At 34.7% G+C, this 17,690-nt stretch overlaps 1 protein-coding gene across 1 annotated transcript in view; it reads left to right on the top strand.

The window, feature by feature from the left end:
- Nucleotides 1-17,690, top strand: part of LOC149786661 (peptidyl-prolyl cis-trans isomerase-like 4) — a 46,634-nt gene that overhangs the window by 18,709 nt on the left and 10,235 nt on the right. The window contains exons 6-10 of the mRNA XM_089977188.1: nt 2,809-2,905; nt 10,353-10,469; nt 12,340-12,464; nt 16,994-17,060; nt 17,316-17,427. Of these exons, the coding sequence (XP_089833314.1) occupies nt 2,809-2,905; nt 10,353-10,469; nt 12,340-12,464; nt 16,994-17,060; nt 17,316-17,427 (518 nt within the window). The remainder of the gene's footprint in view (nt 1-2,808; nt 2,906-10,352; nt 10,470-12,339; nt 12,465-16,993; nt 17,061-17,315; nt 17,428-17,690) is intronic.

Raw genomic sequence — 17,690 nt, 5'->3', positions numbered from 1 at the left:
CCTATATTTTACACGACGAATTCAGACTATTACAAAATTATTGAATATTTTAAATCTGTACGATTTTCAATGAAATTGCATCCATTATGGATGAACTGCATGCCACGACGGCACGGTAGCATACGGTGTTGATACACTTTTCATGATATAGCGATAGTCTGGTATTATCGGTCAATCTGTATTATCGTTCAAACAAATAAAAATTAGTAAATGTTTTTAATGCACAGTAATAGCCTATAAATATATTAGCCATCGATTATTTTGAATATATCTTAATTAATGCATTCCAGTTAATATTCATCTGATGATAAGCGGACTTTTGATCATTGTACATGTATACATGTATATGTTCTCGGAAAAAAGTTAAATATTGTAAAACCCCGCATTAACGCGACCCCGCTTTTAACGTGATCCGATTTTATGGACCCCGATCATCGCGTTATAGCGGGGTTCCACTGTAACAGTACTACAGCCAATGCTAAAAGAAATCTAATAGCCAAAGTACCGGGGGCCCCTCTTATTTCGGATTGGGCCCATCCTGTATTTTAAGTGAAGTGCCCATCAGCCTTGTCAAAAAATGTTTGATTTACTTGAGTAAACTTCGATCACACTGAAGAAATGTGTAAATATATTTTCAAGATGTTGACATACTTAACATAACACAGTGGAATTTACTCAGATCATCACTGTCCTACGTGTAATTGAGATCTAATTTTAAATTACAAATTTGTACTTACAAACTCACTGACATGGCCATTTGTTGAGAAAGCACAATTTTCTATAATGTTTTAAAAAAGCCAAACACTTTCAGCATATGCTTGTTATATCTAGCATGCATAAACAGTCATGATTGGAGCTGATGTAAAATTATCCCTTGAGCAGTTTAAATAGTGGCAATTAAAGACAAAGAGGTCAGGTAAAAACCACCATTTCACATATTACCTTACTGGCTGACAGTAGCTAGTGAGATGTGTTAGAAGGCTGCAGTTGGTGAGCCCATTGTACTAATTTGCATAGGTAGGATCAGAAAGCGGAACAACCCATTATAGGTAAGTCAAAGAGATGCTAGATGTGTGTACAAAAACAAATGTTGTTACATATTATTGCCTTGAATTAGAATGTTTAAGCCATATGTATTATATTTTTGACAAGTTTGTGAACAGCGGCAATGTTTCTTTGAAGTCGAATTTTACTGCATAATAGAATACAAAGCATGATTATTTCAGTTGTTGGAATAGTGTTCAAGTGTGATTCATTTTTTAAGCCAATTTAAGTTAACTATCAGCTAAGCCCAACAAAAATAAATTTCAGAGCTCCGGGTTGACAGAGGTTTACTGTGTGGAGCATGCCTGTGCAGCAATTACACTTGCATTACCTTCAAACACCTTTGAACCCTATTGAATTTATATTCGAATTGTAGCTATTGCAATGTTGTGTGACAATGAAAAGAAATGGGGGGAAATTTTGGGCAATTGGAGTCCATGCTTATGGAATTTCAGTCAGGCTTGTGAGTTTATTTAAGTCGCCAGCCCTAGGCCTGAGTCTTAAACAATTTTTCTTTGAGCACTGACAGTAATTAAGTGTTTATTTTATTTTTATGGTACATTTCAGCAACTCATCTTTCCAGTTTGCCATATTTTGAAACAAAAATTAGACATACATTTGAGGAATTTGGTAGAAACATCAGTTTCACAATTTAAGTAAATAATTATGGGAAATACGTGCATGTGCTTTATTTCCCATCATATATCTGTGGCCATGTGAGTTTCTTGAAAAACAAGGGTCACCTGAAACATAATTCATCATGATCTAGAGTAGGCATGTGCAAACTATGGCCCACAACTTGGTTTTATCCACTTACTTTCATCAGGGGGCACTCACCAGTTATTATGTACTTTTGAGAGAGTGATGTATGTAAGGTGAAGTTGGATGCATTTGAAACATGCACAGCGGAGAGAATGTTGGCATACCTCTATGCTACATTAATGTAATGTGGATGATATTTCTTTGGATATTGTACTTTTGGAAATTGTACATGATCTAAGCACACTGCTAAGTAAAATGACTGCTCCCTTGTGCTAAAAAAATCAGCCTGAATTAGCCTAAAGTACACTATCCATAGCAGCTATTAAAATAGGGAAAATGAATTTTGCCAGACTAGACAATACCAGCTATTGAAAGTGCAATGGATGAATTACCAACTATATAAAATGTAAACAAAGTTATCAGCTCTTTTTTGTACAGTTTACCTCTGAAATCCAGGAAGTGAAAATGACCATGTGGAGCTAGCACTTTTTAGAAAGGTGCACATTTGGAGTAAGGCCAAACTGTATATGCTATAACCCATATTACACGCATCAATCAGATTCCAAAATAAAGGGACTCAAAGGTTCTTGGAACTATACCTAAGATATACAAGGTCTTTTTTTAAATAGCCAGTATAACCAATGAGGAAAGCTGGGGAAATTCTTTTTCTTTAATTCTAACCCGATGCAAAATACAAAACTGTAGAGTGCCACCTCATTGGGTATGGCTTTAAAAGTCACTTGTTTGGCCCATGCTCTGCATGAAGTTGGCCCATGCCTTGCGTGAAGTTGGCCCATGCCAGATCTAGAGAGAAACCAATGGCAGTTCTATAAAGAAACATTTTAACAAAAATGATTAATGCAGTCATTTCTTTATGCTTTGCTTACAGTTGAGATAAAAGTTGCATGTATTTCTTTGGATTCATGAGTAAGTTAACATTTAGTAGTTCATGATTACACCCAGAAAGTCTTATATATGACAAATTCAGTTGTAATTTTTCAGGATTTATCACTCTGTTATCCTTGATGACCCCTTTGATGACCCTGATGGTCTGCAGGTCCCTGATCGCTCTCCAGAACCCACAAAGGAACAGCTTGATGTGAGTGATGCTATAATGAATGATTCTGGGGTCATACACACTGTCAGTTTTGATCAGTTTGTATTTTTAATGGCCATTATGTCCGTTTGAGTTCTTTCTTTGAATTGTATAGGCATCAGTTTCTTCAGGAGCAAAAGAAAGAGTCTTTTTACCAAGGCATGATGCTATCATTGCCCTAGCTTACGTTGCCTTAGCAATTAACACCTGTGTTTTACTAATTGATTTGGACATATTGGCATTGGCACTAAGGTCCATGATGTCATAACGTTTTAAAAGTATTCCCAGCTCAGTCAGATCTGGAGGTTTACATCATAGTCAGATCTACAGGTTTCAACAGAGTCAGATCTACAGATTTCCATCTGAGTAAGATCTAGAGGTTTTCAGCTCAGTAGATCTAGATGCTTCCAGCTCAGACCTAGATGTTTCCATTTGAGTCAGAGCTTGATGTTTCCAGCTCAGATCTAGAGGCTTCAGCTCAGATCTGGAAGTTTCTATTTGAGTCAGATCTTGGTGTTTCCAGCTCAGTTAGTTCTGGAAGATTACAGCTCAGATCTAGATATTTCCATCTGAGTCAGATCTAGAGTTTTCCAGCTCAGATAGAGCCATATGTTTCCATCTGAGTCAGATCTAGAGTTTTTCAGCTCAGATAGAGCCATATGTTTCCATCTGAGTCAGATCTAGAGTTTTAAGGCTTAGTTAGTTCTAAAGGTTTCTAGTTCAGATCTCAAGTTTTCCAGCTCAGTTAGATCAAGAAGTTTCCTTCCCAGTCAGAATTTGAGACTTCCAGTTCACTTAGATCTTGTGGTTTCCATCTGAATGGTATCTAGAGTTTTCCAGCTCAGTTAAATCTAGTGGTTTCCATCTGAGTCGGATCTAGAGGGTTCAAGCTTAGTTCTAGATGTTTCCAGCTCAGATCTAGAAGTTTCTATCAGAGCTAATCTAGTATTTTCCATCTGAGACAGATTTAGAGGTTTCCAGCTCAGATAAATCTAGAGGTTTTCAGCTCAATCAGATCGAGAGTTTTTCAGAACAGTTGGGTCCTTAATATATTTATAATACACATCACCAACTCACAATACTGTTTTTCCAATAATTTTTTGGCACAGTTACCAAAAAATGATTCCTAGGCACCTGTTTTTTTTTGTATTGCTTATGATACTCTTAGATCTGGACATGGTACAGTGGGACCCCGCTATAACACGGTAGTTGGGAGCCATAGAATCAGACCATGTTATGAACCGAACCGTGTTATATGCAACCAAGTCAGTTAGCTGAAGAAAATGTACCCCCCCCCCAAAAAAAAATGGGGGTGGGTGGGTAATAAATGCGGGCAGTAAAATATGTGCTTCTTTGGCACATTTGCTGTCTTGAATTAATGCATAATAAATGAGAATACACCTATAACGAAAAGAGAGAAGACATCATATAATAATTTACTTTATTTATAGAACCCTCAATTGGTACATACACGTTAATACTGTTCATATATAAATGTCTAATGTATAGCATCATCAGAGTATCAATGCAGTGTACTCACCTGTGAACCTCATCATATACACTGAATCCACAATACAAGTAATTCCATCGAAAATATGAAAACACAGCTTTAAAATATTCATTAATTTTGTAACAGGTCATATTGGTCTGAATTCAGTGGAAAAACATAGCACAATCACGTAACGAATGACGAAGCACATTTACTTTGAAGTACGTTCGAAGTCGGTAAAAGTTAGTTTGCGTTTTAAGCCGCTGTTGGCATAAACTTTTTCCCTACAAAAAGTAAACGTTCACAGCACAGTTAAAGTGTTCCAGTCACGTTGGAAAATGCAAAAATCCATCAGATTCCATCACTTTTATTTAAGTTTGGTACTGACTTCCTTTGAAGAAAACTTCTTTGCTGTTATTGAAAGATTGTAGTCAGCTTTCTTTGACGAAGGGTGAATGCACTTTTGAAGTCGCTGCTAAAGAACAGCTTTGGAGAACCAAACAAATGCCCATTTCTTATTGTGGCGGCAACATCAAATAATTGAATTGCATGATTGAGACGGGGATTTTTTCCATTTGCTGAGTACGTTTTCATAACAGTCGGTGCTTCAAAGGTAATCTGTTTCCTTTGAAATTTCAGCAAACTGTTTTATCTGGATACATTTTTAAAAGGAATTGGCCGTCGTTTAGACTATTCTAGTTACTGTCCCTCCATGCCTGCTGAATAAACCAATAAGATTTTTTAAATTAATTTTTTTTAACTTTTTTTTTACATTTGTCGTAGCAGCATGATGCTGCCTTCTACGCATGCGTCTGAAAATTAACAAAGTTTTAACGGACGATAGAGACGCAGGTGTTGTGATGACATAGATTATTACAGAAAACATGAGTGTTCTGAAGGATTTAATTCAGAGTGAGAAGAAGAGGAATTTTACTTACCATCCACACACAAATGCCAGTCTTTGTAAATATATTAATTACTAGCGAGTGGCTGAAAATCCGATGAAAGACAGATTACGAGAGAATGCCTCGTCCAGTTGATCTCCATTACCAGAAATGTCAACAACAAAAAAGCGGATATTTCACAACATACAGAACTCATGCTAGATGTCAGGATAAGCGGATTATGATATAAAAATGCACTGTTTAGATGGTTTGTCAGTATAGACAAAGAATTTGTTTATGTAACAATAGACAAATTTCAGTGCATTTTATATCCAGTTTGTGGCTTCCTTTCATGGGGCCTCTGAATTTCTGCACTCCAAACAAATGGTTGTATATACAATTTTAAACAACCAACAATGTCGCCAACAAATAGAAAATACACATGGTATGTTTTGCAGCCAATAAGGAAAAATAATCAAAGTTTACGACATTGGCAAAGACCTACATGATCCCAGAATAAAATTTTTAAGTGTTTTTCTCTTCTTCTTATAAGAAGAAAGAAAAAGTACTTTTTCGTGTACGAGAAAAATACTTTTTCGTGTACGAGAAAAATACATATAAATTTTTTTATTCATACACGATCTCTATCCCAAAATGATGAGCAACGTTTTACGTTTTTTTCGTACTTTTTAAGAAAATTTTTGTGCACAAGAAAAATACATGTATATGAAATTTCAGGAGCCACGCCACGACCGCGTTATATCCGAATTCGTGTTATAACGGAGCGTGTTATAGCGAGGTCACACTGTATATAGATCCATTAGAAAGTATGGGTTTTCAGTTGTCTCTCCATCATTCAAGCATTGTGTTAAAATTAAAGTGAAATTAAATGATTGCTAACTTCAGTAAGTGAAGTTGGATGGAGATGGGTTTTATTGTCCATTTTCATTATTGTTGTATAAGTGTTTCTTTGACAAGGCCTGGTTATTATTATCTGAAGACGGTAACAACTTTCCATACTAAATAAAGATACTCCAAAATATGCACTTGGCACTTCAAAATAGCATCAATATAAAATATCATAATTATGTTTTATGGTTTCAAACCAAAATGAAAAGATTTTTTGCTTCACAAGAAAACTTCTTCTGTTTTGGGCTCAGAATACTTTTAAGCATTTTTTCAAGAAAATATGGCTTAACTTTAAAATCATAACCGTGTAAGTATATGGTTCAAAGGCATAGCAGCACAATAATGTTATATAGCGCTGATTCAAAGTTAACTAAAATTGTAGCAGTAATAAATGACCGAAATAATAATGCTGATAAACCCTTTCAGATGAACAAAACAAGTAGGCCTACAAGATATTCAAAGCTGAGATAATTTGAATGATGCATATAATTTTAGTGATGCATTTTGTAATTAAGGAAAATCTTTTCACTGTCAGACAGTCTCAGTACTAGAACTATGTGAAACAGTCTCAGTATTAGAACTGTGTCAGACAGTCTCAGTATTAGAACTGTGTCAAACAGTCTCAGTATTTGAACTGTGTCAAACAGTCTCAGTATTTGAACTGTGTCAGACAGTGTCAGTATTCGAACTGTGTCAGACAGTGTCAGTATTAGAACTGTGTCAAACAGTCTCAGTATTAGAACTGTGTCAAACAGTCTCAGTATTAGAACTATGTCCAATCAGCAGTTGCATACATTATTATAATATGGATCTCAGTCATAGTTAGAGATCAGTTTGTAGCAATGATTGAAACTTGTAGAGCTTTAATCATTTATTTTTTGTTAATCTTTTTGTCTGTTCTGACTGATTAAGCAATAAAATATTGTAAAACCTGTCTCAGGAGGTCATCTTCCAACAAGATAGTGGATCAAGACACTAGGTGATAAAAGAAAAAAGATCTGTGCAGTTGGGCCAGTTGTCAAAGTTGACGTTCAAGATGAAAAATTGTATTCATAATTACTTACTGTACATATATTTTGCTTTTTATTTGTAGTTTTGTTAATGCATTACATTCATGTAATAAACAAAAGCCACTTAGCATAAAAAAATATAAATTGCAGATGTTATAATTTTTATTTTACACTGCCTAAGTCAGTAAATTCCTGATGGACAAGTGTGATGAAGCAGGGGGTAAACCAGTCAGTAAACATATCCAGATCTTGCAGTTGACTACAGCTATGCATACATCCACAGCTCCTGCTTCGCTGCCTTAACAAGACAGTACTTTTGTTTGGCAGTATCAATAGGTCTGATGCCTCAAGCTTGAGATGGCCAGCCTCTCTTGCTGTTCAATCATGAGCATGCCAATCAAACTCGGATACTGTCTTGCATGATGCAAATAGGTATCTGTTTTGTGGATCACATATTCCATAATTCATTGCATAAGGGACTTGACAACATTTGGAGGATAAAATGGCCCTGTTCTGCCATGATCGAACTCTGCCTTCTGAATTGGATCACATGAGGTCAGCACCAAAGTCTATCTTTCCTTCAATGTCAGGTGAGGAAATCTCATTGTCTAGTATGACATCAGAACATCGGAACTCTTCTGGGGCAGCCTGCCCATTATAGTGCCACAAAAGCACCCTGTTCATTCCAGACCCATTTTAGGACCTTAGTACCCACTTCAATCAAGAGAAATGATTCAGCTGTTCCCAATAACATGGCCAAGTAGGCTGTATACTGCTCCTTTTCATGCCTATGCCAAAGTCAACATCATGTGACCATAAGACAGTCCATTAAAAGTCCAAGACTATGCTAGGGATAGGGAGGGCTTGCTTAGCAATCGTTACTTATTAGTTGGTACAGACTTATAGTTTTGTTAACCGTCACTTTTGACAGTCTTCACCTGCAGCATATAAGATTGTACAAGAAGCATTTACATCACCACACTCTTCTAGAGCCCCATTTTCCTTGCTCATCCTCATGTCAATAGAACACTCTGCTTTCCAAACATTGATTGAAGAAGTCTTTCACTTGTTTCCACTAGAACCTCCTGCTCCATCACCAGTGTAGTCGAGAGTTACAGTGATATGCATCTCAAGCCTTGAAAAGTTAAAACCCTCTTCAGTAAGAATGGACAGGAAGTACTTCAGTTGGTCTGGAATGTAGTTGAAATATGCTCGATGTTTGACTCGGCCGCAATGACTAATTTTCATTAGATGGAAAACAACTTATCCTCTCCCGCCATGTTATCGATCAGATGTGCGTTAAAGTCTGTCTCTCATGAATGACTCAAGTACTGAACAGAGTAGCACAGCACATGCTTGCCATTGCCTTGACAACAGTGGTTTATTTACAACTCATGGAAAGATATGCAGTGATCTTTACTTGCACCTTTTTTAAAAGAGCACCATGCTGAGACCACAACCATTTTCTTCCAACCACCTGTTTAATGGCCATGAGAAGTATATAAGCAAATATAACTAAATCTGTCACAGTCCCAGAGACCAAGGACATATTTTTTCATGAGAGAGATCAAAAGAACAAAGGATGCCCCTAGGACAAAACAGATTGGAAACCAGTCCAGTAGACCATCACATGTCAAGGCCACACATCTCAGTTTCAAATGTGGACAAAAAAGCACAGAGATCATTTTCTCCATTGGCTTTTCAAGATGGATAAGTTAGAACCCATCTTGATAAAAGAGTATGTTTCACAATCTCAGACACGTCGCATAACCACAGAATGAAGAATATAGGACAAAATATCGACCTCTCTGGCCTTCAGGCAAACTTTTATATGTCATGACCTAATGCTTTAGTCATGTGCCGAAAATGGGATCTGTTATTAATTCTGTCTTGGCTAAATATGGCCTAATTTGTACTGCTTTCTAAAGCTTCATTGGTTCATTTCAATTATAAGACCTGCTTCCTACTCATTCTAGCTATAGCAGGCAGGATCAGAGAAATGCATGCATTGTTGGTCAGTCTGAACTACCCACAGTTCCATCAAGATAAATCAATTTCACTCATAAGAGTCCCACCCTCCCAGATTCCAACTCATGGTGTGGTGAACTTCATTCTTTGTTGAACCCTTCACATCAGGGCCATCTACAGGACCCATTGATGGGCTTGAAGTGGTACCTAAAATGAATAAGCCGGTACAAGGGGAGATCTTGTCTATTTTACCACTGAAAGAGGGAAAGGTCAGTATCCCATCCAGGGCTCTGTTGTCCTGGATATGTTTGATTGCTCACTGTGCTTACAGAGAATTAACCAAAGATCAAAAAAAGGTATTACACAATTTGACTCATGAGGTTAGGGCAGTCAGCAATAGCATTGCATTCAAGAACAACTAATTTCTAAGCATTATTTTCAAGCTGTGGGATGGCGGTCAGAGTTGGCTTTCTTTAGCTAATACCTTCAAGAGCTTTCATCGCAAAAACTGTTGAGACCTTTAGTAGCAGTGTCTTTGGAGGTTGTTAGACAGCGTGTTAGTGACACTACATGACTTCTGCTGGATTTGTAAGGCACATTTTTTTAATAAATAGCCATGTCTAGACATGGAAGCATTACTCCAACCAGGTTATATTGCAAAAAAAAAATCCATTGTTTGGAGTAAAATTTGTTTTTAGTAATACTTACACAATATGGGTATATCCTCCCAACCACTCCACAGTCACATCCTACTGACAGCATGTACAATTCCACTTCAGTAGTAACTGAAGTATAGTCCCTTTATCAGAAGGGGAGGTCACACTCTTTATGTGGGCAGGTAACTTTGAGCTGTAATAGCTAAAACTTTAGCTTGGGAGTGCTGTATGTATGATGAAGTGATCATACTTGTAAAGAGTTATAAGTGGGTAAGATTTATTGGAAAAATATATATTTTCTGTTTTATGTTATTGAATTTTCATGGAAATTGACATTTAAATGGTTGTGATCCTTGCATTTTCCATCCTCCCAATCTAATGCAGTCAGCCTGACCAGAACAAAATTATACTCCATATTTTTGCCAGGCCTTAGCAGATTTCTGTCATAAGTCCAACAACTTCAGTTTCTGTTACAAAGTTTGCCAGAAAGTAATATATATAGCATTCCGAGGAACATTTTTTGTTCTTTTACAGAGTGGGCGAATTGGAGCTGATGAGGATATTGATGAATTTAAGGGGAAGTCCGAGGAAGAGATGAAGGAGATACTGGAGGAGAGGGAGGCCAGAGCTAATGCTAAGCTGCTAACTATGGTTAGTTACAATGTTTCATCGGTTTGTCATGTAGTATGACTCGTCTTTCTACAGTTTGAAACCTGAAGTGTTTAATTGACAGTTCTGAGATTTCAATGAAAATGTTCACTAGCAACTTCTATTCTCATTAGATAATGCCAGTCTAGAGCTATCAATTGATACCTTACATTAATAATTGCATTTTGTTACACAGTCGCAGTGAGCTTGTTGGACATAGCCTTGGTTACATATAAATTATAAATCTGAGTACATACTCCAATATTTTCACACTTGAAAAACGTTGTATAATATGAAATTTAGGGTTACTGGGATGTTGGTGTAGATTTTTTTAAATTATATAGTGTACATATAGTCAAATTGTAGTGTGTATATTTAGTTGAGTTATAATGTGTATAAATAGTCAAATTGTAGCATGTATAAATAGTTTAATAATAGTATGTTGATATAGTCAAATTATAGTGTGTATATTTAGTTGAGTTATAATGTGTATAAATAGTCAAATTATAGCATGTATAAATAGTTTAATAATAGTGTGTAGATAGAGTCAAATTATAATGTGTATAATCAGTTTAATCAGTGTGTAGTTTTATTCAAATTATTCAGAGAGAGTTTGAGCTGAAATTTTTACTCAAAGCCCACAAGTTTTGCACCTGTCTAGCAGAAATTCTGGTCTTGATATCACAAGCATATTTTTCATTTTATTTGTACACATCCATCATATTATTATATGTTATGGTAAGCTTCAGTCCATTTGCATCTTGTCAGAATAATTTCTGCAACATTAAAAACACTTTTTGTTCTCCACAATCTACACTTAACAATATTCATGGATGGTTTGAACTTGGAATAAAGTAGTCTTATCATTGTTGATTTGGGGGTTAAAGGTCATAGTAACTGTGAGTGAGAACAAACATGTATCAAACAAACAGCTGTATTTAAATATTCCTGCTGTGGCCCTGAACAAACACATATCAGACAATAGCTGTGTTTGAATACTTCCTGCAGTTCTGATGTTATGTTGTCTGTAATTGTTTTTGGTGAATAATTCTTTTTTTGTCTTTAGTTTTAGAATATCTAGAAATCATAATGGTGATTACATTCTTATTATACCTGCAGTTATTTGTATACTTAAAAAATGAAGATAAAATATGTTTAAAAAATACACAAATAAAATCCACGATCATTTCTTACAACAAACAACTGCAAACCCAGAACCATCTACAACTGAGTAGATTTCTTTAAAGTTTTAATTCACATATTCACAACTTCCCTCTTTTGTTGCTGGTTATACCATTAATTCTGTCAAAATACATTTTCACACCCCTGTTTCAGTGATCATAATCTGATAGAAAAGTGCAAAAATCTATGTCATGATGACTACTGCCTAAAAACAGTCCCATCTTTATTCAAGAAGCATGTTCTTGTGGTTCCAGAACAGTTTGGTACATTTTCACATGACCACAACCTTCACCTTTGGCAATCAGTGATTAATGTTGATTGTGTGACCTATAATGGTCATGTGATGTGAGGAGACATGGGTAGATGTGTGGTAATTCAAGCCCCTTTTTCCTGTTTGGTCTTGTCTCCGCTGTCATATTTCAATTTTGCCTTCTTCTCCAGTCTCCTCATATCACATGACCATTATAGGTCACGTGATCAACATTAATTACTGATGATCATGAATTGTCCAGAGCAAGGAAGCAACCTTTTCAGTTGTATTTGGACAGGATTTAGTAACTTTAGTAGATTTGTCATCAGACTGCACACTTGACATAAGGGTGAAAGAGTAAGGTCACAAGATTGCACATGGATAAAAAGTCAGATAAATCCTAGCCATGTTTATTTATGTTCATTTATAATTATCATCCAGGTTGGTGATATTCCTGATGAGGATGTGGCACCACCAGATGAGGTACTTTTTGTATGCAAACTCAATCCAGTTACCACCGATGAAGATCTAGAGATCATCTTCTCACGGTTTGGACCAATCAAAAGGTAATCAGATGTTTCATAGTATGTAGTTAGCGACTCCGGACTGTTAATTTTTTAAAGATGTTAAAAATGAATGAAACTTTATTAAAATTACACAAATTTAAATTAAAGAAATCTTTGCAAAACAGTTTTAATTTTCAAAATATCTGTACTAGAAACAAAATTACTGAACTTTTAAGTTGACAAAAATTTGAGTAATTTTCAGAATTTTTAGTCTTGTATAATGCCTGGATTGTTTTGCTTGATGATAGACCTAAACCCAGCAATATTCTTCAAAATGTTTTAATGTTTTTATCCTTGAAGATATTACTAAGAAATTTGGCATTCCAATGAATTAAGTGAAGGTTTTCCTTTTCTGTCTCATCTGTTTTTGTTTAAGTTACATATTTTACAGAGTAATGTCAAAATCGTTTTTTTTATGATTTAAGTATTTCAGCTTGTTCATTTTTTTCATATTCATGTTTGCTTTAGTTTTCTTTGGAATTTCTTCAATTCAAACAAAGGATTTTTTTTAGCAGTTTCATTCTGTCACTCTTCATGAGTCATAGTGCTCACATTTAAATTGGACTTTATACTTTCCTCAAAATACAGGCTGGGTATTATTTGATGATTGATTGATTCCTTTTTGAGCTTGATTTGTAAGATTTGTTCATGCTTCAGAGAAAGTTTTTAAAGAAATCGAAAACATGTTTGAAGCCCACAACTTTTTTCTTAGGCCTAACTTGATTATCTGTTGACATTGTCTGGTGATTCTTGTTGGCAGATATTTTTAATTCACTGTATTGAATCTTGTGCCCAAGTTTAAAACCACATAAGTTCACTACTATCTCTTTATCTTCTCTTGGAAAGATGTAATATCTTGTACAGCTCCAGTGAATATAGGTTTTTGTTCATGGATATTGTTCAGTAATTTTTCTTTTGCCAAGTCATTTTCTGGTGTAAGGTTCCTGGATAACCATTCTGGTATAAGGTTGTATAAGGTGCCTGGATAACCATTCTGGTATAAGGTGCCTGGATAACCATTCTGGTATAAGGTGCCTGGATAACCATTCTGGTAAAGGGTGTCTGGATAATCATTCTGGTATAAGGTACCTGGATAACCATTCTGCATGGCAAAAGGAACAAAAGTCCAGAACAGCTTAGAAAATCACCATTACTTGAATCATTTTATTGTTGTTACTAAAAAAGCTGTTCACTTTATAAAAGTGTAAGGACTCTGCGGTCACAAACTTAAGTAACAAAAAAGAAGCAACACCAACAAGTTTTGTAAAATATTAACAGACAATTTAATTATGAAAGTTATAAATAAACAATGTGAGAGGAGCTTACAGTATCATGAAGTGAATCAAAACTAGTCCTTATAAAGTTTTACAACAGGAACACAATAAGTATGATGTGAATGACTACACAAATTGGAATGAACTGATTGCTTAATTTTCTCCTTATATACAATATTTACAGTGTGATCGCAATCTCAATTTACGTAAATTCCGAATAATGCGAGATGGGGGAAAATGCAAAAAAGTTCGCTACTCTTGAGATATCTCTCTCATACATATAGATTGTGCCACCATCACAGGCAAACATTACCCAAAATGCCCAGCTCTTATGCCCCCACCATTCTGTTCATTGTGGCCTCAGTGCTGCATACGTATGTACATGTACAAATTGTTTTGTTACAATTTTGGAATGTTATTAGTGATGGCATCTAAAAGAATAGCTAGTGATAGTCTGAAGAGACCAAAGAGGGCTATTTCTTTAGAGGTTAAACTTGAAGTAGTGTAAAGGTATGAAGCTGCTCAGAGTACCGCCATGATAAAGCATGCTTTGAACCTTAATGAAAGTACATGCAGAACAATACGTGACAGTGCGGAAAAAATAAAAGCTAGTGTGAAAGCTGGAACCTCCCTTTCGAACCAGAAAAGTTGCCATACCTAACCCAACATAATGGGAAGGATGTTGGCAATGTGGCTTGATGATCAGCATAAGAAGAAAATTCCACTTAGCCAAGTGCTTTTGTGTGCTAAAGCCTCTAGCCTGTACAAAGTTCTCAAGCTATCTGAAGAAGGTGATCAAAATGATTTTCATGCCAGTACTGGGTGGTTACACATGTTTTTTTTTATGTTTTAAGTTCATTTCCCTATGCTTTTTATGAAACTTTTATTATTTTTTATTTTAATCTTCTTTACAGAAGCATCCCTTAATTTTCACATACTGAACTTTTACAGAGAAGATGATCTCAGTTTTTGCAAATCTCAAATTATGCGTTCATTTAAAAAAAAAAGCACCCCTCGCGTCAATTGTGATCTGACTTTATTGCAACAGCTTGTGCATCTCACAACAGACCCCACGTGACAGCATACACTATTCATTTTGCATCAAATTGGACCTATTCACATGACCTAGCAACACCAATGGGAAGTTACAAAATTATCTTGAAACATCAAAATCCCATCAGTCACTGAGAAATTATGTCATAGGCACCATTTTAAGTCTTAATATTAAGATTATTAATAATAATTGTTAACTCCTACCTAAACATCTATTTATGGATCTTATGCAAATTGCGTTTTTAACAGAGCCAGGTCATGTACACAAATTTAACATAGATATTCTTTATAATTTGTAACTATGAATAAAAATTATGAAAATTAAATAAAATAATGTACCAGGAGTTACATAAAATATAGATATACATCACAAAAGAAAAGGAATAATAAGCTTGCAAATTTAAATTTAATTAAATATGTGTACTGTATATACATATAATTTAAGAGATATGTAATTTTCATAGCAAATACACATGAATATTCAAATAATTCTTGTAATTTGTAATTTATAATCATGTTTTTAACTAAATGGTTTAATGTAAAAAGTAATAATAGTGAAGTAGCGAATGATTAGATTTGAATGAGAATACTAAATTCAGCATGTTAACTGTGATTTTAATTGGTATTGAACAATAATTGTCTTGAAAAATTTGCAAAAATGTCATGCATCATGTCTGCATTTCAGATATATGAATACATGCTACAAATTCATTTAGATCATTTTATTTTTTAGTCAATAAACCATCACAACTATATTGTGAACATTTATTGATTGATATGGTGTTAAAATATTGGTTAGAAAGGATTGTTTTCAAGTATCGTTTGATATTAAAGATGCTATCTTTACCACAAATATGGGAAAGCTGAAATACTCAAAAGATACTTACCTTGAAGCAAAGTCCAGCAATCTCCTTTGGGATAGTCAGTTTATGTATCAAATTTAAATTTACAGAATCTAATGGTATGTGAAGGATTTTTATATACTGTTGATATACTTTGAAGCCTACTTATTAACTCTGCATTCACAGCAGGGCTAGTGATATTTGAATTCATCAAATTTTGTACCAACAGTCATTCAGTTTTTAGAAAGTTTTATGAATATTCAGGCATTAACCCAGTCACATAGTTTTTTCAAATCAACCACACAGTATACATGAATCATTGAACTATTGATTTTGTACTGGAAGTGTGATTATCCATAATTTCCTTTTCAACTGGTGATAAAGTGTAAATATAGATAAATAACAGTAACAAATGATACCAGTTTAGAGAGTTAATTTTATTGATTTTATTTCATATATATATATATATATATATATATATATATATATATATATATATATATCATTCTTTAATGAAAAAAAGTTAGTAACATATGGAAAGAGTGAACTGATCATGTAGAATAGGGGTCGGCAACCTACAGCACACATGCCATAAGGTGGCACGTCAAGATGTTTTGTGTGGCATGCGAAGGACAGCCAAAAATCTAGATTTTAAAAGTGTTTCTTCCTTAATGGCAGCACATGCTCGTTCATTTTGTAGTTATTCTGGAAATAAAAGTGGCACACTATGTAAAATAGGTTGCCGACCCCTGATGTAGAACTGTGATAGTTCCAGGTGATATGAAGGCTGCTAAAATACAACTAGCAAAATCATCAGATTTGTTCACTTGCTAGACATGGAGATTTAATGAAATGCTCAGAGTTTGTAAATTTTCCTCATTGTATACAATTGATGTATTTTCAACAGGGAATAATACTTACTATGCAAAGTCTATATTTTATTTTTGACAGTTTGATAAAGTTTTGTTCCCTTGTAGGGCATTTATAATGGTTTTTGCACCATATTTTGAAAAATCTAAATATTTAATAAATTGAGATCTAAAGAAAACACAAGATTGTCCATATAGATACATGGGTGAATGCAAACAATTATATTTAGCAATTGTTGTGACTCCTACAATAAAAAATTTGTATGTGCTAGGAGTCCAACCACAGCTTGCAGCAGTACGATATGGTTTCTCTCTGTCAATAAACTATATATAAAATAAGTGCCAGAGAACAATGTGTGGTTTTAATTGCACCCATCACAGCCAAATAAGGCATCATGGTGTAGGGATTGAGAGGGGTGGCAGTGTAGGTGTATATTTATATGAGTGAATTGCAAACCATTCCTCTAGCTTTCTGTTTTACTATATTTCAGTTGCGAAGTCATAAGAGACCAAAAGACAGGAGAATCACTTCAGTATGCATTCATCGAATTTGAAAAGGTAGAGACATGTATTGTACATCAGTTTTCAGATCTTCAATTCCTTTTTCACCTACTAGTCCCAAAGTTAGACAAAAAAGCAACAACATAAAAAAAAACATTTAAAAAAATAAAGGCAACAACATAAAAAAAACATTTAAAAAACCAAAGGCTGACCAAAAAAAAGGTATCATTCATATTTTTTTCAATTTATGCATCTAACCAGAAGTGAAATACATTATTTAATGTTTCATTATATATACAATTGATGTTTCAGGCAGAAGACTGCGAGAAAGCCTTCTTCAAGATGGACAATGTTTTGATAGATGACAGAAGAATCCATGTAGATTTCAGTCAGTCAGTGTCAAAATTGAAGTGGAAAAAGGGAGGTTAGTTTTTGCCTGAGCTGAAGTACATGTATTAAACTTTTTGTGTACATTTTTCTCCATGCTTTTAGTAATGATCTTGATGTGTTTCGATGATTTCATATGGCTTTTAAGCTGAAAGCCCCATGTTGGAAATATCAAATTCTTTCCAGTATAGTCAACACAAACCTTTGGTCTTATTTTAAGGTGACTAGTATAACACAAAACTTTATGAAATAATCTGTGAAATTGAAAATGCTGATTGGTTCTCAACATGTTGACACAAA

Source organism: Sinohyriopsis cumingii, chromosome 12, assembly GCF_028554795.1.
Source record: "Sinohyriopsis cumingii isolate HCF-2022 chromosome 12, ASM2855479v2, whole genome shotgun sequence".
In the NCBI taxonomy this organism is placed as follows: domain Eukaryota; kingdom Metazoa; phylum Mollusca; class Bivalvia; order Unionida; family Unionidae; genus Sinohyriopsis; species Sinohyriopsis cumingii.
This window is presented reverse-complemented; position numbering and strand designations above follow the sequence as displayed.